At 38.4% G+C, this 20,915-nt stretch overlaps 2 protein-coding genes across 35 annotated transcripts in view; one reads left to right on the plus strand and one right to left on the minus strand.

The window, feature by feature from the left end:
- The window catches only part of LOC127363555 (uncharacterized), a 135,758-nt gene that overhangs the window by 97,472 nt on the left and 17,371 nt on the right, over window positions 1–20,915 (plus strand). For 4 of the 15 annotated variants that reach the window (XM_051400164.1, XM_051400174.1, XM_051400175.1 and 1 more), the window contains one exon: window positions 12,812–13,171. The exons of 4 other annotated variants lie outside the window; for them this stretch is intronic. In XM_051400164.1, coding sequence (XP_051256124.1) covers window positions 12,812–13,171 — 360 coding nt within the window. Of the gene's footprint in view, window positions 1–12,811; window positions 13,172–13,486; window positions 14,110–17,132; window positions 17,189–17,403; window positions 17,529–20,915 lie in introns of those variants that run through there. 7 more of the 15 variants (XM_051400179.1, XM_051400177.1, XM_051400182.1 and 4 more) reach the window with 5 other exon arrangements.
- LOC127363548 (anti-sigma-I factor RsgI8) overlaps window positions 1–20,915 on the minus strand; it is a 150,636-nt gene that overhangs the window by 76,594 nt on the left and 53,127 nt on the right. For 7 of the 20 annotated variants that reach the window (XM_051400138.1, XM_051400137.1, XM_051400147.1 and 4 more), the window contains one exon: window positions 1,596–1,774. The exons of 4 other annotated variants lie outside the window; for them this stretch is intronic. In XM_051400138.1, coding sequence (XP_051256098.1) covers window positions 1,596–1,774 — 179 coding nt within the window. Of the gene's footprint in view, window positions 1–1,414; window positions 1,476–1,595; window positions 1,775–1,988; window positions 2,045–3,041; window positions 3,669–4,363; window positions 5,553–5,650; window positions 5,789–6,078; window positions 6,181–6,287; window positions 6,630–7,096; window positions 7,150–7,914; window positions 8,067–8,771; window positions 9,008–20,915 lie in introns of those variants that run through there. 9 more of the 20 variants (XM_051400140.1, XM_051400149.1, XR_007884888.1 and 6 more) reach the window with 8 other exon arrangements.

Here is a 20,915-nt window from a genome sequence, read left to right on the forward strand (position 1 = left end):
ATTATTATTATTAATTATTGCAAACCTATTTTAACAACAGCAACATCATTGTCGGATTAAATCAGTGGATGAATCAAAGTTTGAAGTTCAATGTGCACTTTGAACTGCAGCAGCACAGCTCTGACAGCTACAGTAGAACACATGATGAGACATGATGTTCACTGTGATGGATGCTCTGACTCAAGTTTCAATGGACTGCCTGGAGGAAGGCAAACACATTCACATATACATGTACAATCACTGCATTCAATAGGAAATATATACAATACAATATGTTTTATTAAAGACTATTAAAATACTTCTTTCATATAGAGATTTATTTACAATATGTACACATTATAAACAGTATAAAGTCAGTGCATTGTATTATAATAATGAACAATTCTCTTCTAATTCTGTTGTCTTGTTGATTCAGACTCGTTGTTTAAGACTGATGATTGATAACAGCTGGAGGGAGAACAGAGCGATCAATGAGTGAACCAACTTACAGCTCAATGTGAATGATTCCTCTGAGAAACTCTTCATACACTGACAACTCAAACAACTGGGACATTTTAGAGAGCTTACAGTGGAGGATCAATCAGACGATGGCTGTTTAGATGTCTTTGCTCTACTTCTGATGTTAACTGTCTGACATCAAACATGGAACATCTGGGATCACAGTGGAAGCATCATTAACATTACTTCATTTATGACATTACATTATTACATAACTTCATTTAAACTTAAACCTGTAGTAACATGAACACCATTTAACAGAAAAATATACATTTCATATTACAAATAGTTTTCTGACACTTAAAACTCAACATTTATACAGCTGCATAGACGTTTCCTTTCTCAACATTATCCCTATTGGGTTGTTTCTCGTTTCGTCTAAAGTAACAACAACAGACAGCCAGTAGAACTGCTGCTGCTGCCAGTCCCAGTACAACATAGAGGATTATCATTCCCGGACTCTCTGGTTGTGGACTCTCTGGTTGTGGACTCTCTGGTTGTGGTCTCTCTGGTTGTGGACTCTCTGGTTGTGGACTCTCTGTTGGTCTCTGAGGTTTGGGCTCATCAGCAGCTGCTGTAAAGGACATTATATAAAATGTGGTTAAACAGCAAACATTATCTAGTTACAGCTTCTCCAATGTGAGGATTTGCTGATTTTCTCTGTTTCCTGGTTCATGGCTCCAGGTCGTTATGATGGACAGTTTCAGCCGCTGGCAGCAGCTCTGTGGATGGAAATATCAGTCTGTCCATCCGTGTCCCCCTCAGGAGGAATTTAACTTAACACTAAAGTAACTCAGCTCAGCTATTAGTTTGTGTTTAGTGCTAATTAGCTCATGTTAGCATGCTAACACACCAAACTAATAGTCTTAGACTCTGAGTCCTCTTTTACTAACTGAGTTCTATAAAATCAACTTACCAGTGACTCTGAGTTGACATCTTTCAGAGCTCGCACCATAATTTGTTCTCACGTTACACAGGTACCGGCCCGAGTCTTCGGTCCTGAGTCTGGACACATGAAGTCGGATTCGTCCTTCTCTGAGGACGTCTTTGTCACACTGGACTCGTCCTTTAAACTGTTCATCCTGAGACTCTGGGACCTCGACACCCTTATCTAGATCATACAGGACTGAGATCTTGTAATCAGTAATCAGTCTACAGTAGATAAAAAGGAAGTTAAGGGAACTCTGAGTGTTGGTTGTGAACGTCCATTCCAGTGTGATGTTATGGTTCTCCTCTGCCTGATAGGAGGTCTGTGTCACATTCACTACAAATGTTCCTGTTGAGGAGACAGAGAGGGAAAGTGAGGACCAGACAAAGTGACAACTTTAACATGTGAGCCTTTAAACTCCATCTAGAGATGTTTCTGTGGACAGTTTAGTGATGCTCTCAGTGCTGTAGAGGCCTTCCTCCTTACAGATTGAAAGATGGAAGTCTGAAAGTGTATTTGGACTTTTCTCTTCATGGATAATAAAGTGAAGGTGGAAACTAACCACAGACACAGGAGGTCAGGTTGATGAGCAGCAGGATCCAGCAGATCATCTTCTCCCTGTGAGAGGAGACAGCGGTGAAGAGTCATAAACACATGAGGTCAAAGTTCAGTCCTCACATGTACCAGAACAAACATCTACAGTCTGTCTGTAGTCATTACAACACTCCTTTGTATTTATTATCCTGATTATTACACACAGCTGACCAAAGCATTTCCTCACTGCACACCAAGACTCAATGCTGATGATAAAAACAACCACAATAATGTAAAGTCTGTTTTTTTTTAATTTTAAAAATGTCTAAGCTGCAGTAATGTATTTCTGACACAAGATGGCGTCAGTAGATAAACTCTCCACTATAAAAACGTGTCAACATGAGGATCCAGGGGGTTCACTGAGCTGCTTTGCTGCTGGCTGAAGAAAACAATCCAACATATTTGATGTGTGTGATTCCATAATTAAAAATGAAACGGAACCAAATTTAGCTTCAAATATAATAAAAACACTATGTGACCAAAAATATGTGGACATCTAAGAGGCAACAAAGCTTCCACCTAGTGGTGAACAAATATACAGCAGGACCAAATGGGCGTAAATTCCTTGTCTCAGTGAGTTTCAGTGTTGTCAGTGTTTTCTGAGTATTTTATTACTTTACCGAATAACACCGATGTAAACAATTAGCTGTTTTAAGGAATCAACATTTTGTTCCATTAGGCAGCAACATAAATACTGTCTGCATATAAGGGAAAGACAACTGTAAATAAACAATAACAATCACAATAACAAGAATCATATCCTACTTTATGCTGATCTGAAGTAACGATTGGTAATGCAAGGAGTACAAAGTGAATATGTCCCCTTGAAATGAAGAACAAGAGCGATAATATAACCAGGACACACATTCTTCATATGAAATGTGCAGCTGTTCCTGCTGTTTAATGGCTCACATACATTATTGTTCATACATCATCGTAAAGATAATTAAACAGACTCAATCTTTACAACCGAAGTCAACTTATGATTAAGAGCATTATGAATAAAGGATACACAACTGACCTCGTTTGTCTTCAGTTAGACCAAATCCTTCTGAATCCTTCTTAAGAAACGATCTTTGAGCGGACTGTGCAGGATGTCTGTTTGTTGAATGTTGATGAACCCAAAACAGAAAGAGAAAGAGAGAAAGAGAAACAGTCTGTGAGTGGGGGAGGGGAGTTCTATTAACGAATAAAGACATTTATTGTTATAAAACAGAATCAGAATTTATAGTTTCGATGTGAAGTAAAGACTACAGATTATTTTATGCTCTGTGGTCATGAAGTTTAATTATCTTCCTCCAAATAATGAGGCGGTTTAGAGGGGTGCTGTGGTTCAGAGGCAGAGTGGGGGTTCGATGCTCCCACATACCACTATGTTTTGCTCTGCTCCCTGACTGACTGAACTGTTGATTTGGTATTATTTCTATTTTTCTAGTCCCGCTGCCTTCGCGCGTTCATACGCCTCACATCAGCGCCAGCTTTACGCGCTTCTGTCGCCCGGAGGCGGAGATGAGTGCGCCACCTACCTGTACAATACACTAAATATAACACACTAAACTAAGAGTGTTTAGTTCCAAAGCTCCACTGTTCCTAAGTACAGCCTCACAGAACAGCTGGGGAGGCTGTAGACTCTTGTTCTCCTGAATCAACTCACCATAGCTCACCAAGTTGTTGACGAACGTGGGCGGAGATTCTCAGCAACACCTACTACCTGTCTACCTGTGTCTACCTGTATCTACCTGTCTATCTGTGTTTACCTGTGCCTATCTATATCTACCTGTCTATCTGTGCCTACCTGTATCTACCTGTCTATCTGTGCCTACCTGTATCTACCTCTACAGGACGTTGGTGGCCAGCAGCTTAAACTGCAGCAGGGGGAATTCACTGTATAAAACTACATAGTTTTACTATTAGAGTTCTGTTGATATCTAACCCACACACTGATCTTTACTTCATGTTGACCTGAAAAAAAATATATAATTTCCTCCAAGAACCTGAAGGACTATTCCAGATTGACCAAAGCATGCATCACACATTCTCAATCATATTTCATAAAGTGGGGCAAGGAACAGAAATACCCAAAACACATTTTCAACACTTGAATGCATATTTAGTTACTTGAATATGATGTTTATTATTTTGATAAGATGCCTTATCACTTATTAGACAGATCTGAGATCTGCACTGTGTGCACTTTATTGAACTAATACTGAGAAACATGTCCACCTCATATAATAATAAACTGTTGTGGTACACAGGAAGTCATGCTTTTGTTTATAATAAAAACTAATGGGAAAACACAATCCCTCCATGCCCCTACAAGCACACAATACATTTACACAGTTAGATAATAGCAAAGTTTATTTTTTATTTTTCACATTTTATGTTTTAAGTTACAAAGTGCTTCACAAAGTCAGAAGTGCTTTTAAAACATTTCTTTAGACAATTTAAAATGCAGAAATATAACAATAATAAATATAAAAGACAAATGCTTCAGATTTAGAATCTAAGGGTTGTGGAGTTGGACCACTGTTGCACCTCTCTCCCTCATTTCTTTTTATCTCCCTCACAAAAAAAGAGAAGAGATGAAAATATTCTGTGTTAAATATATGAAATCTATATGTGTAAATACTGTATATACCATTACAGCATACTTAGAGTAAGAATATGCAATAAAGTATGTGTGATTAGTAACTTGGCTGCAAGTGGAGCACAGGCTTGTTTGAGTGTATAAGAATCAACTTGCAGAAACTGACATATGGACATCACAGTAAACAAGTATTTTGGAAATACTCACACTGAGTCTGTATTATTGTTGCATAGTAATGAAAAAGGACACATTTCCATATATAAATATATAAAAGCAAACAGATCACATTATTAAAGAAATCATTGCTTTTTAGATATGTTTTGATGTTTCCTCAGATTATAGATACAGTATTTTGTGATTCTTTTAAGCACTGATAATGCATTTTATCTTGACTATGTAGCGAGTCATAATTTGTTCACATAATGGCATCAGCACAATGTAATCCATTTGGTGTCCACATATACATTGCTCTTTGTCATGTTAGCTTGTGGCGACGTTGCCTTTCCAGTCTAATGAAACCTATTTGGGATCTAAAGTCCAGTGTGAGACTCGTTCAAGTCTCTGCAAGTTGTATCAGGTCGGCTCAGTGAGACGTAGAAAACACTTAAATCAAAAAGAAGACAAACTCACTATATACATATTTGTCTCTGGTAGCTAGAAACCCACTTGTTATAAAGCTGTTACTGTGAGGATGAATCCAAGCATCCATGGACAGGGAAGAGGATAATTAACCGTAACTTTACCTTCATTTTAGTGCTTCATTCTAGCAGTTTGAACCCAGACTGTAAAAAGTGAAATAGGATCCCAAAATCAGCTCAGCCAAATGTCCACTCACATCTGGAGTGGGTCAGGATGGGGACATTGAATCAGCTCACTTAAATAACTCCTCCTCGTTTTCTATCTCAATCGGAAGCACGATGTAACGTCCATCCTGGTCTTGAGCTGTATGGTTGACATGAGAAAACAGGAAGTGCAGGTGAACAATGGGCACAAATAAATCAGAACAAGTTCCATTAAAACAAATAATAAAGCAGACATACGCTGTTGTCCTCGGTCTTCACAAGCACATGCTGTCAGAAATGTCCAAGTTGCCAAGATTACAGAAACAAAAACCACAGCTACTATTAATAGTGGAGCTATGACTTCATGTTTTGGGCTTCCTGGTGGCTGTCCTGCACCTGCATGAAGACACAACACCAGTGTTTTATACTGTATGTGACATCAGGAGGAGCATTATCACAGCAAGAACGTTTGGACAAATGCAGAAAGCTTCAACCACTAAGGAAAGGTATGTTCCCAGATCATTGAACTGTTTGAGTACAACATTAAAGTAAAACTGGGAGAAATTATGGACCAAACTAGAGAAATGTTTTACCTTGTAATCAGATTTATGCATCAAAGTTAAAAGGTAAACTTCATGCGATATTTATACAGTGTTACTTAATGAGTAACCATGGTAACAGCTTACCATGTTGACCTTTAGTTGCTGCCACTTGAGACTTTGATGAGTTGAGGGACACATCACTGCTCTCTCCATCATTGGTCTGGGCCACATTCAGTACAAAATGTTCTATGGGGTCAAATGTGTATTAGTATGACAGTAACACTTCCATTGTACAGTGCTGCAGTGCACAGAGCATTTCTGCTTTTCATTTCAAATCAACTTAAAGAGCTTACCAGTGGTCTCTAGCCCCCATCTTCTCCTGATCTTGTCATAATTAGCAGCCAGATCACACCAGTAACGTCCAGAGTCATCAGTCCTGACTCTGGACATATGAAGTCTGACTCGTCCTCCTCTGAGGACGTCTTTGTCACACTGCACCCGTCCTGCAAACTGCTGATGCTGAGACTCTGAGGACTCCACACCGTCAACCATTTCATAGAAAAGCTTCAGAGGCTCTGACTGGAAGAAACAACGCAGAATGGTGAGGGACATGATGGGACTGTCCCATCCGATGGTGATGTTATCGTCCTCCTCTGCCTGATAGAAGGTCGGAGTCTTTTTCAAGACAAACATCCCTGTCGACGAGAGAAAGGGCAAAGAGAGGCACAATAGAGACGTTATGTAGAGTCAGACATCGATCTTCACCTCATTTCTGTCAGATGTACTGAGACTTACACATAAACTAACCACTAGAGCTACTAGTGTGTGATTCATCCATTTAATTCATTCCAAGAAATTATATTACATTAATTGTCATTTTTAGTGAAACAAAACCAAATATTTGCTGCTTCCAGCTTCTCATATGGGCAGGTTTGCTGTTTGTCTTTGTAATATATGACAGTGAATGAAATAATGTTTGGTTTTTAATTGTTGGTTGAACTAAACAAGCAGTTTAAGGACGTCACTTTGGCCTCTGGAAGTCTTTATGGGAGATTTTTCACAACTTTCTTTACATTCATAAACAGTTTGATTGGATTAATGGAAGAAATAATCAGCAGATTAATCGTTAATGAAATGAATTGTTGGTTTCAGTCCTACTAACCACAGACAGAGGAGGTCAGGCCGACGAGCAGAAGGATCCAGATCATCTTCTCCCTGTCAGAGAGGAGACAGGTTTATTAGAGGAAGAAGAGCTTTATTAAAACAGGACAGATTGGTAGATCACTCAGCACGAAGAAGATCTTCCTTTAAGGTTTGTAATGTTTATAAATCAGTCAGAAATAAAGTGAAAGGTCACAAAGGAGCATTTCTGTTGTAAGAGTGTCATAAAATCAGTCTTGTCTTTGTCGTATAACTGGAGTTTGTTTGGTTTGCTTTAAAGAATCATTTCATCCTTCAGATAATATTAAACTACACATGTGGTTATAAATACAGAAGTCATGGTGATCAGTTTTATTAAAGTCAGTTTTCTTTGTATAGAGCCCAATCATAACAGAAGTGATGTCAGGACACTTATCACATAAAGAAGGTCTACACTGTTATAAAATGAGTTACAGAGACTCAACAGGTTTCTAAGTTTCTTTTTGTGAATAAGAAAAGTTTTGTTCGCTGCGTGATTGTTTTCAATGTTTGTTGTTGTAATACTCATTTCAGCCACAAGACATACACATAAACAGGAGAGAAAACTATTTAGATCTGACGTAGAAAATCAACACAATCTTTTTGTCCCTACCCCCTCAGGGCTTCCGTACAACAATTACAATCAGCACCATGTCATGTTTCTGTGCTGATTGTTGTGCTGTACACACTGTGAGCTACTAGATATTAAAGCGGCTGTTAACATCAGAGTGCAGAATCTTGTTTCATATAATCTCAGTGTACAGTTACTGCAGTAGCCTCAGCTTTAAAACAAAGTCCTACCTGTTCATGTGTTTGTGCTAGGTGTGTTGTCTGTCAGCTGCTCCCAGGAACCATGAACTCCTCCCCAAGCGTGTGAACGAGGACGAGCGAGCGATGGCGCAGTTTTCCTGCTGAACAACTTTCTGGCTGCATTGCATCGGTCAGACACTGATCTGGAAAGGAAACACTGTTGTTTACATTTTTTCATTTCATCTCTGGTAGAACTCTTTAATCCTCGCTGTTAGAAACTTTCTAAAGACCATCCAACCTGCTGAACTGGATTTTAAACTTTATTGTGAACTTTCCAGATCAGCTGATATAAAAGTTCAGCCATAAAAAAACATACTATCATGGATGTTTTTCCAGTATTGATTAATCTGCTGATTATGTTTTCATTTAATCTATTGTTTTACTCATAAAAGGTCAGAATATTGTGAAAAAGCCTCTCAACCACCTAATGTACAATGTGACGTCCTCAGACTGCCTATTTCTGCTCGTCCAAGAGTCCAAAACACAAAGATATTCAATTTAAAATTATATAAAACAGAGAAAAGTTCCTCACATTTACGATTCTGGAACCACAGAGTTGTTGGCACTTTTGTTTCCTAACAGATTATATATGTTAATAAAAATTGTTAATTAAGTTGTTTTGATCAACTGATCAATTAAGCCATTTGACTCTTTCTATCACATCAAGATGAAGATTAAACCTCCAAACTCTGTATTTATCCAGCTCATTAATCTCAAATACACTTAGAGCCATTTTTAAACTGTTTTCTAATCCGAGTCGACATTGGATCAAACATATCAGCAGTGAATGAACCACTGTACACAATTCAAACTGTGCTGACAGTAAATCAAAGGTTTGAGTTACTTACTTTGTAGTTGATGGAGCAGCAAGCTGTCACACTTTATGTCTGAACTGGACGAGTTGATTCACTACAGTCTGAATGTTACAGGAGGAAGTAGGTGAGTTTATATGGAGCAATTCACTGTGTTCTTGCATCAGCTCAGATTCAGACAGACAAAATCCAGAGGAGGAGCTTTAGTCACATGATTTTACTTCAAAGTGAAAGTATAGAAATAAAAGCTGTTATTCTTTATTTCTCATAGAACTTTAAAGCCCCTGTCCTCCTCAAACTCAAAGATATTAAAGCCATCAATCAACAGTCAGAATGTCCTCACAGTTACAAACAGAAAGATAAAGAGTTGTCTGACTGTTGGGAACGTTCAACAATATTCACCAAGTTCCCCAAATGGATGACTTCTTGTTTCCTGTAACATGAGACTGTGCTGATGTTGACATCCCATGTGATCAAATGTTTGTGTCACCTCAGAATGAAATGATCTGGAATATTTGAGATTAATTTATTCAGCTTCTCTGGCTCATAGAAATTGTCATCAACCACAGAACATTTATAATCCTTCAATAAGTTGAATGGAATCATTTTTTAAGATTAAAACATGAAGAAAAGTTGGTAACACTTCATATTAAGGCTCACATATTGACCATTAACTATCTACCTATTAGCATGCAGCATACTGACTCTTGTTAGTGATTATAAAGTATGAATGCCTTATTCTGAATGAGCTCATTCTACAACTACTAGGACATTAAGAGTATTAATGAGGTAGACATGTTTATCATCAGTCTCTTTTAATATGTCGTCCAGGCTTCATTTATAAGTTAGGGTAAAGAAAAAGGAAAGTTCTGACAAAAACGGAAACAACAAAATTTGTATTTATTTATTTTTATACCAGAAATAATCCTTAGATTTACTTATTGAACTTTAAGGTATGAAAAAAATAATAATGAAATTCACATTTTAAATGACAGAAGTAGTACTATTAGGAATTCCCTATAGTCTGTGAGAGTCGTGGCTTATGGTGTGTTCAATTTACACTGAAAGTCGGAACTTGGAGCTCTGAACAACGTAACCCCACAGTTGAGTGCTCCCTGCTCACTATGAATCTGAGGGGGTCACTATGAATCTGAGGGGTCATGCCCCCCGGCCCTAGTGCCATCTGCGCGCATGTTCCACAGGAAAGCATTTTTACCAACTCCTCGGTAAGGAAAGCAGCTTCGTCTCCTCTGCTCGGACTGCTACTGTGAGACTGGCCGCCTGTGAGTGCTTCTGGACGGGGAGGGACTCACAGCAGCACCCGCTGCTCGTTGAGCACCGTAACTGATAAAGTCTCCAATAACACCAGAGAGGTCGCCAACATCTCTGAGCCACAGTCTCCATCACAGTAGAGTGTCTGTGGGAGAGGCCACTGTGTCAGACAGCTCAGGTGACGTCATCTGACATTTGCATATCACAATAGCAGCCCACGTGTACTCTGCTGCTCGTGCCCTTGCTGTGCGCGCTGTCTGTCTCAGTGGAGTGGTAAAGGAGGAGCTTGTGTGCGCATGCTGTGTGCGTGACAGCGATTTAAAATGTAAAAAAAAAATAGAAAAGAAAAACAACTGGAATGCACATTTCCTCACTTGATGGTTACTCAGTAAAAAGAACAGAATATTATTTATATGTATTAAAAACACTCAAAAGTAGGAGGTCCTCTAATGGAGCTACAGGCTATCTACAGTACTCAGATCAATGTCTGGAAGAAATAATGATGGATATATATTGTGAAATACAAATTCATTTGATCAGGTCTGATATCATTTCAGGCTTACCATTTAGTTTTAAACTGTTTATATAGTTTATAAGGACAATAAAACAGATGTGGCATTATTAGTGCTAACGAGGGATGTGGAAGGTTAGGTAGTTACTGGATCGTTATAATGACAGTAGTGATGTAAGGTAGTTTTAGAACAGTAGTAGTACAAGATTGTGTAGGGTCAACAGCTCCAGTTCCTGCGTGTCTTTATCACGTTGCTTTCTATGGCAAGCCATTTTAACATTTAACAGCTAGACTGGATATACATACTAACTGGAATTACGGATATCTACAATTCAATTCCAGATATCCGTAATTCACATAGTGGATATCTGCAACTGAATTGTAGATATCCGTAATGAGAAACCCCATACAAATGAATGGCAAAAGTGACATCATTTGTCCCAGGAAGAATGTAGTTGCAGATATCTGAAATGTTGTTTTTGACTAGGCAAAACTGAATTAGACATATCTGCAACACATATCCAGTCTAGCTGTTAAATATCAAAATGGCTTGCCATAGTCTGCTAAATAAAGACACACAGAAACTGATGCATTTTGGGATTTGTGAGGATCAAACCAGCAACCTTCCTAACAGTGAGCAACCCACTCTACCTCTGAGCCACAGTCGACCCTCTCCTGTTTGTATGAAGTGCAGCCAACCAGGTGAGTAATGAATCTATATTGATGTTGGTGTTAATCAGGAGTTAACTTCAGTTGTAAAGGTTGAGTCAGTATATTTGAATAGAACAGCAGGAACAGCTGCACGTTTAATACCAACAAACTGTTTCCAGCTTCTATTATCGCTCCCTGTTCTGTTTTATAGCCCATGTCATCTTTCTGTCTGTTGGTGACTGAAATGAACTAAAGCACACAGACACTGAAGAGTAGAGCTGTTAAGGCTGGGCAGCATGTGTAACTTCATAAATCTGACTAGTTAATGAACTGTTAATATATGTTGACCTGCCCTTTTCAACCATCCAGTCTTCAATGTTACTAATTCTTTGATTTTGATGAACTCTCTATTTTTAAATGGCAACGTTTGATGTGTTCAGATTTGGACACACTGGGTCAACTTGTATGGGACACTGTTAGAGATGTGTGTACCCAGACGTTTGTTGTTCAGTGTGGTTGATCTGTCCATAATGCTATTTGTAGATTTCCTCAAGCAGTTTTATCCTTTTGTTAACTGTGATATTGTAATGCACCTGATCTGATAAAACATCATGTTTACTGAACATGCTGTTTTTATTGATGCATTTCAAACTTTTTATCACAAGATGGTGTATGACTCTTGACTTGGAGGCTTAAATAGTTTGTTTAACATATTTCAAGGGGACTTATCTACTTGTTTGCCTCTGATTCTTATATTGTAAGATCTGACAACAGCATCATTGTTTGTGTTTATTTGCAGTTGTTTTGTCATTCCTTTATATGTTGGCAGTATTTATATTGAACCCTTATTAAACATGATTATTCCTTAAAACAAAAATAAAGTTACTAAAAGTAAAGTTAAAGATAGTTATAAAAAGTTCATCAACCACTGACAACATATGATGCTGTGTGAGTTATGAACGGTGTTCAACAGGACAATATGCTGTGCCTACTTTGAGAACAGGTTAGTCAAGTGTTCTCTCGTTCTCACACAGTAAAATGATGATGTGATACAACCATCAGACTGTTCACCATTAGTTGGTGCTGTTGTTGCTTCCTTGTCTGTCCACGTACTTTCAGCACATGGTGTTTTTATTATATATGAAACTGTTGTTTCATTTTTATTTGTGGATTCACACAAACACATTTAATCAAACTTCATCTGATGATTGTTTTCCTGAGTAACCATCAAAGATGTTGGATTGAACTCTCAATGTCCTCTTCAGCTCCATGTTTCCTGCTGATGGTGCAGAGTTTAACCTCTGGCGTCATCATATAAAAGATATACATCACTATGTATGTGTTTATGACTCTTCACCGCTGTCTCCTCTCACAGGGAGAAGATGATCTGCTGGATCCTGCTCATCAACCTGACCTCCTGTGTCTGTGGTTAGTTTCCACCTTCACTTTATTATCCATGAAGAGAAAAGTCCAAATACACTTTCAGACTTCCATCTTTCAATCTGTAAGGAGGAAGGCCTCTACAGCACTGAGAGCATCACTAAACTGTCCACAGAAACATCTCTAGATGGAGTTTAAAGGCTCACATGTTAAAGTTGTCACTTTGTCTGGTCCTCACTTTCCCTCTCTGTCTCCTCAACAGGAACATTTGTAGTGAATGTGACACAGACCTCCTATCAGGCAGAGGAGAACCATAACATCACACTGGAATGGACGTTCACAACCAACACTGACAGTTCCCTCAACTCTCTTTCTGTCTACTGTCTACTGATTACTGATCACAAGGTTTCAGTCCTGTATCATCTACATGATGGTGTTGAGATCTCAGAGTCTCAGGATGAACAGTTTAAAGGACGAGTCCAGTGTGACAAAGACGTCCTCAAAGAAGGACGAATCAGACTTCATGTGTCCAGACTCAGGACTGAAGACTCGGGTCGGTACCGGTGTAAAGTGAAAACAACTTATGGTGACAACGTTGGTGAATGTCGACTCAATGTCACTGGTAAGTTGATTTTATAGAACTCAGTTAGTAAAAGAGGACTCAGAGTCTAAGACTATTAGTTTGGTGTGTTAGCATGCTAACATTAGCTAATTAGCACTAAACACAAACTAATAGTTGAGCTGAGTTACTTTAGTGTTAAGTTAAATTCCTCCTGAGGGGGACACGGATGGACAGACTGATATTTCCATCCACAGAGCTGCTGCCAGCGGCTGAAACTGTCCATCATAACGACCTGGAGCCATGAACCAGGAAACAGAGAAAATCAGCAAATCCTCACATTGGAGAAGCTGTAACTAGATAATGTTTCCTTTACAGCAGCTGCTGATGGGCCCAAACCTCAGAGACCAGAGAGTCCACAACCAGAGAGTCCACAACCAGAGAGTCGGGGAAGGATCGGTCTCTATGTTGGACTGGGACTGACAGCAGCTCTACTGGCTGTCTGTGTCGTATTCTGCTCTGCCTCCTGTCACTGTATGACTAAATCTGCTGATAAGAAATGAATCATCTCTGCAGCTGTACAGATGTTGACACAACCCATCAGGACTTACAGGACTCTGTTTGGAGGACCCTCTTTCTGTCACAATGAGCCATCAGACTGTTTAAGACCTGACTGATGAAACCAACAGACTCTGAGACTCTCTACCTTCAACATCTGTTTTAAGTCTCTTCTTAAAATGCACTTTTACAGTCTTGTCTTCTGGCGGTCCTTTTTCTAACCTTTTATTCACTGTGGTTTTATTGTTGTTTTTAATTGTTTTATCTTTTTTTATTTAGTGATTGATAATGTTTACTTTGTTTATTTTATATGTTGTTACCGATGCTGCTATGGTTCTTAGTGTGAACCCAGTTTACATTATTATTATTAAGATAATTATCTTAATTCATTCGTTCTGATGGACACTGTTACAATGCACTGACTTTATACTGTTTATAATGTGTGTATATATTGTAAATAAATCTCTATTTATATGAAAGAAGTCTTTTAATAGTCTTTAATAAACATATTGTATTGTATATATTTCCTATTGAATGCAGTGATTGTACATGTATATGTGAATGTGTTTGCCTTCCTCCAGGCAGTCCATTGAAACTTGAGTCAGAGCATCCATCACAGTGAACATCATGTCTCATCATGTGTTCTACTGTAGCTGTCAGAGCTGTGCTGCTGCAGTTCAAAGTGCACATTGATTAGAAAAGTATCCACTGCACCATGATCCAACAAGAACTAAAGTGACACATTAATAACAGACAGTATGTGGAGCATGTTAAAGTCTCTGCATGCTGATTTAAAGTGAAGTAGAATGAAAGCAGCAGCAGCCTGGAGGAGAAGACAAACACATTCAACAAGTAGACATCTAAGGAAGCAACAAAGGTCCACCTAGTGGTGAACAAATATACAGCAGAACCAAGTGGGCGTAACTTCCTGCCTCAGTGAGTTTCAGTTCTCATTGTTGTCAATGTTTTCTGAGTATTTTATTACTTTACCGAATAAAACCGAAGAATAAATATTTTTTCCATTAGGCAGCAACATAAACACTGTCTGCATATAAGGGAAAGACAACTGTAAATAAACAATAACAATCACAGTAACAAAACAAATAACTGTGGTCATGAAGCTGATCATCTTCTTCCTCATCTGACAGCTCGCTGCTATTCAACTGTTAACTAATCATTAGATTGATAGTCAGCAGTGTTTGAGTTGTGTTCAGGGTTCATGTACTGTTGGTTCAACATGTGTTTCTTTCTACTGTGACACAGATTAGAAAATGGTTGAACATGATGGTTTGGTACAGCTGTCCAGTTGAGACTTGGGTAAAACAAAATACAAATATGCTTATATATGTAATTACCATGAATTCATTCATGCAAATTCAATAAACATAGTAAAGTAATTCACAAACTAAATCTCATTTTACATTCTTCCCTTTGTTCAGATGAAAAGCTGCTGCTGTCTGTTCCGTTACTCCAGCCTTTGAGTTTTTAACTTTAACTTCTTAACTTTTATTCTCTTTTTGTTCGTTCTTATTTGTTCACTGTAACTCTATGAAGTCCTGTCCTCTCTAGCGATGTTGTTTGACAGAGTCTTTGTGTTTTCTTTCGTGTTTTAATGCCGCTTCCACCGGGACACGCTGCCGTATGATGGCACTAACGGCGGTCGGTACAGTGGACAGAGCCGCTGATTTACCGGCTGAACTCTGGAGGAAACACACCGGGGATGAAGAGGAGGGAAGCAACGTGGGGGGAAGAGAGGAGGGTGGAGACGGGACGGCTTTATGGAGAAGATTGAAGCGGTCTCTTAACGCGGAGCCACGCAGAGTACCGGGAGTCTGATGTGTTTCACTGAGACAGGACTGCACAGGGACATTACGGACCACAACGTCTCTGTCGATGGCTTCCACACACACACACACACACACACACACATATGGAGTATATGTAACGAAAGTAATTTCTCCCTGGGATTATTCTGATTGTGATTTCAAGAGTTATGAGAAATAAATCTGATTTAAACTAACATTTAGTGTTGAAACAGACAGTTAACATATTGTTGCTGGTTGAGGGAACACAGACAGGAGACACAATGGCGGTTTGTTCTTTATTTTACTTTCATTCAGACTCCCTCCCTCCTTCAGTTCACTTCTTTCTGATGATGGCTGTACAATCGGGTAATCTAGGCTGGGGGCTGTGGCTCAGAGGAAGAGTGGGTCTGCATACCGAACCACGTTCACAAATCGGAAGGTTTGCGGTTCGAGCCTGCAAATTGTACTGCAGTTTCAGTTCTCTGTACAGCGAACTGAAACTGCAGCCGTCATAGGAAGTGAACTGATCTGAACTCTACAGCAGTGCGGGTTGGTCTGGGAACATTCTCTCTGCCTCATGCAGGCTGAGTGAGTGAGACTGCTATAAATAGAGGTGGGGAAGCCAAACTTCTAGCAAATCCCCAACCATTTATAAATATGATCTCTCTACAGCACGTTGGTGGCCAGCAGTTTAAACTGCAGCAGGGGGAATTCACTGTATCAAACTACATAGTTTTACTATTAGAGTTCTGTTGATATCTAACCTACACACTGCTCTTTACTTCATGTGGACATGAATATATATATATACAGTGTGGGTTTCCAGATTAAAAGCGTTCAATCATTTCTGTGGATTAGGTTGTTCTTGTATTGTATTTATCAAAGACAGAGGACTTGTGTTGGTAAAGACATGGTCAAGCATGTCATATTTGTACCCATCACTGTTCTCTGTATCAAAGGGTTGGATGGACTTACTGTCAACTAGAAATATCCATCCCATGTTATTCATTTATAAAGCTCTACTGTTCTAAAGCTTCCAAACTACCTTACATCACTACTGTCATTATAACGATCCAGTAACTACCTAACCTTCCACATCCCTCGTTAGCACTAATAATGCCACATCTGGTTTCTTGTCCTTATAAACTATATAAACAGTTTAAAACTAAATGGTAAGCCTGAAATGATATCAGACCTGATCAAATGAATTTGTATTTCACAATATATATCCATCATTATTTCTTCCAGACATTGATCTGAGTACTGTAGATAGCCTGTAGCTCCATTAGAAGACCTCCTACTTTTGAGTGTTTTTAATACATATAAATAATATTCTGTTCTTTTTTACTAAGTAACCATCAGAGATGTTGGATTGAACTCTCCATGTCCTCTTCAGCCAGCAGCAACACAGCTCAGTGAACACCTCCATCCTCATGTTGTCATGTTTCCTTTTTTTAGTGGAGAGTTAACTACTGGCGCCATCTTGTGACAGAAATACATTACTGCAGTTTATCATCAGCATCAACACTGTACCTAGACTATACATACAAAGGAGTATTGTAATGACTACAGACAGACTGTAGATGTTTGTTCTGGTACATGTGAGGACTGAACTTGGACCTCATGTGTTTATGACTCTTCACCGCTGTCTCCTCTCACAGGGAGAAGATGATCTGCTGGATCCTGCTGCTCATCAACCTGACCTCCTGTGTCTGTGGTTAGTTTCCACCTTCACTTTATTATCCATGAAGAGAAAAGTCCAAATACACTTTCAGACTTCCATCTTTCAATCTGTAGGGAGGAAGGCCTCTACAGCACTGAGAGCATCACTAAACTGTCCACAGAAACATCTCTAGATGGAGTTTAAAGGCTCACATGTTAAAGTTGTCACTTTGTCTGGTCCTCACTTTCCCTCTCTGTCTCCCTCAACAGGAACATTTGTAGTGAATGTGACACAGACCTCCTATCAGGCAGAGGAGAACCATAACATCACACTGGAATGGACGTTCACAACCAACACTGACAGTTCCCTCAACTTCCTTTTTATCTACTGTAGACTGATTATTAATCACAAGGTTTCAGTCCTCTATAATCTATGGGATGGTGTCGAGATCACAGAGTCTCAGGATGAACAGTTTAAAGGACGAGTCCAGTGTGACAAAGACGTCCTCAGAGAATGACGAATCAGACTTCATGTGTCCAGACTCAGGACTGAAGACTCGGGCCTGTACCTGTGTAAAGTGAGAACAAATTATGGTGGAAGTTTGCGTAAATGTCGACTCAATGTCACTGGTGAGTTGATTCAGTAGAACTTTATTGCAGCAGCTTTTTTGGATAAATAAGATCAGAGTAGAAAAGTATTGTGGACTACCACAGCAGTATCTGGGACATATGATACACCTCCATCTTTATAGTGACCAAATGGTTTTATTGATTTGGCTTTTTGCCATTAGAAATGTACATTTAGATTCACATATTGACATAAAATAAATGTGATGATAAATAGTATTGTTATAAGTTGTAAGTAAACTTATAATATGCAGATATTTCCATCTCATTACTGCCATTTTCTGCACTTATTCCACAGAACATATCTATTTTATTTGGATAGAGCAAGAGAGGAGTCATCATTCAATAAAATAATGTTTGGAAGGCAGGGTATAGTTCCATCCAATATATCTGATAACGCTGTACTCACTTGTTGTTAGCTTTATATAATTATATATAGTTATAGTTATACTGAGATCTGTTGTGGATATTTAGTTTGATTTGTATAAATGACACAGATTAGTTTGGTCTCTTTACAGCAGCGAGGGATTTGCCCAAACCTGAGACACAAAACACAAGAAGTCGGGGAAGACTCGGACTCTACTGTGGACTGGGACTGGCAGCAGCAGCAGCAGCTGTGCTGGTTGCTTTTTATCTTTTATTCATTCACTCTGTACCTGAAGGTCACGACTTCAGATTTCAGGTCAGTAGTAGAAGGGAACATTTACATCTCAGCATGATCAGAGGAAAAATTTGATCAGTAATGTAAATGAGACAGACTTCATGTGTCCAGACTCAGGACTGTACCTGTGTGAAGTGAACACAAATTATTTGCTGGCAGCTGCTGAATGTCAATGGTGAGTTGATTCTGTAGAACGTAGTCCAACTTTCTTAACTCATACCATGGACACAGAAAATAGTAGTTTCTCATTGGCTGACAGGAAATACACAAACCAGCAGGTAACCATGGCAACAACTTCACACACATTACATGGGTAAAACAAAAAAGTTGCTAAAGATTAAAACCCATCCTGCTTTTATATTCTTCAGTAAGTGGCCATGGTATAAGAGACATAGTAGATAAACAGGTGTACCTCATATACCAGGTATAATCTATTCAATTTCTCTTTTATTTACCTTTTATGCATTTAAATCTCTGTAAACCACAACAATAAAATATGTTTTTCTTTATATTCTATGGATCATGTAGCTGACTCCTGCAGGATGTAATGAAGTGTTCAGGTTCACTGAAGATCCTTCAGATCTGCCTGTTCTGATGTGTTATGTACACTGGCAATAAGCTTTAACCTTTTCTTGTTGTAATGTGCAATTTAAACTGAAATGTACTGTTACTGTTTTATTGTTGCTGTTATTTACTGTGTTACTGATTATCATTCTTTCATTGTATGTGTGCTGGAAGAAAAGCTTTGAGTTGTTCACACTGCTATTAAGGATGAAGATCAGCAGAGGGAGCTCTTTACTTTAAGTTAGGTCGTCTTGTTTCAGTGGATTTTGTTTTCCACAAGTTAAGGTTGTGAAAAGCTGTCAAGCTTTCATTAGTTGCATTTTGATTTAAAGGAGTTTCACTAAGAAGATTAATATTACATTATGATAATATCATTACACACCTGAATCCAGCAATGTGGTTGTTGTTTGAATGTTTCTGTAACTGGAATGCAGCAGAAAGCAGCAGGAAGGTTTCTCCATATGTGATTTAATTGATTACATTCTTCCTCTTTTATTCACTTTATCTAATGAACTTTGTTTTTATTGAGTGTTTAATATTTTATACCTTAAAGTTAAATAAGTAAATCTAATGAATCTTTCTGGTATAAAAGAAATAAATACAAACTTTGTTGTTTCAATTTTTGTCAGAACTTTCCTTTTTCTGTGGTTGTAGTAAAACACCAACTCACATTATACTATGTGTACTATGTACAATAAGTACACATTATAATCAGTATGAAAGCACTGTAACAATGGCCATCATAATATTAAGATAGAATAATTATTGCTGCTGTTCTTTTATAATTCTGTGTCTTGTTGATTCCAGTCAAACTTATTCAATTGTCTTATAAAACATGTTATACTCTATATACGATTTTGTGTTTCCAGTTTCACTTCAAATCTCACATTCAATTTCTCTGAGGCTTCATATTAAAATCATCATCTGAAGGCGGCGTAACGTTTATTGTCATTGTTATTGATAAACTTTTACTTCTTGACATTCTGGGTGTCTGATATTAAAAAACTTACACACACAATACTATAACTCTGTCAAATACAAATAGGAATATTTAAATATAAAATATGTATAAACAGAACATTAGAAACCCAGTGCATTGTAACAATATCCATCAGGAGGATTAAGATATAATAATGAACAATTCTCTTCTAATTCTGTTGTCTTGTTGATTCAGACTCATTGTTTAAGACTGATGATTGATAACAGCTGGAGGGAGAACAGAGCGATCAATGAGTGAACCAACTTACAGCTCAATGTGAATGATTCCTCTGAGAAACTCTTCATAGACTGACAACTCAAACAACTGGGACATTTTAGAGAGCTTACAGTGGAGGATCAATCAGACGATGGCTGTTTAGATGTCTTTGCTCTACTTCTGATGTTAACTGTCTGACATCAAACATGGAACATCTGGGATCACAGTGGAAGCATCATTAACATTACTACATTAAACTTAAACCTGTAGTAACATAAACACCATTTAAAAGAAAAATATACATTTCATATTACAAATAGTTTTCTGACACTTGAAACAGATGTTGAAGGTAGAGAGTCTCAGAGTCTGTTGGTTTCATCAGTCAGGTGTTAAACAGTCTAATGGGTTATCAACATCTGTACAGCTGGGGAGACGTTTTTTTCTTATTAGCATATTTACAACGACTGAATGCAAAGCAGAGTCCGCCACAGACAGTCAGTAGAGCTGCTGTCAGTCCAACATAGAGGCCGATCCTTCCCCGTCTCTCTGGTTGTGGACTCTCTGGTTGTGGACTCTCTGTTGGTCTCTGAGGTTTGGGCTCATCAGCAGCTGCTGTAAAGGACATTATATAAAATGTGGTTAAACAGCAAACATTATCTAGTTACAGCTTCTCCAATGTGAGGATTTGCTGATTTTCTCTGTTTCCTGGTTCATGGCTCCAGGTCGTTATGATGG

Source organism: Dicentrarchus labrax, unplaced genomic scaffold, assembly GCF_905237075.1.
Source record: "Dicentrarchus labrax unplaced genomic scaffold, dlabrax2021, whole genome shotgun sequence".
Classification (NCBI taxonomy): Eukaryota; Metazoa; Chordata; class Actinopteri; family Moronidae; genus Dicentrarchus; species Dicentrarchus labrax.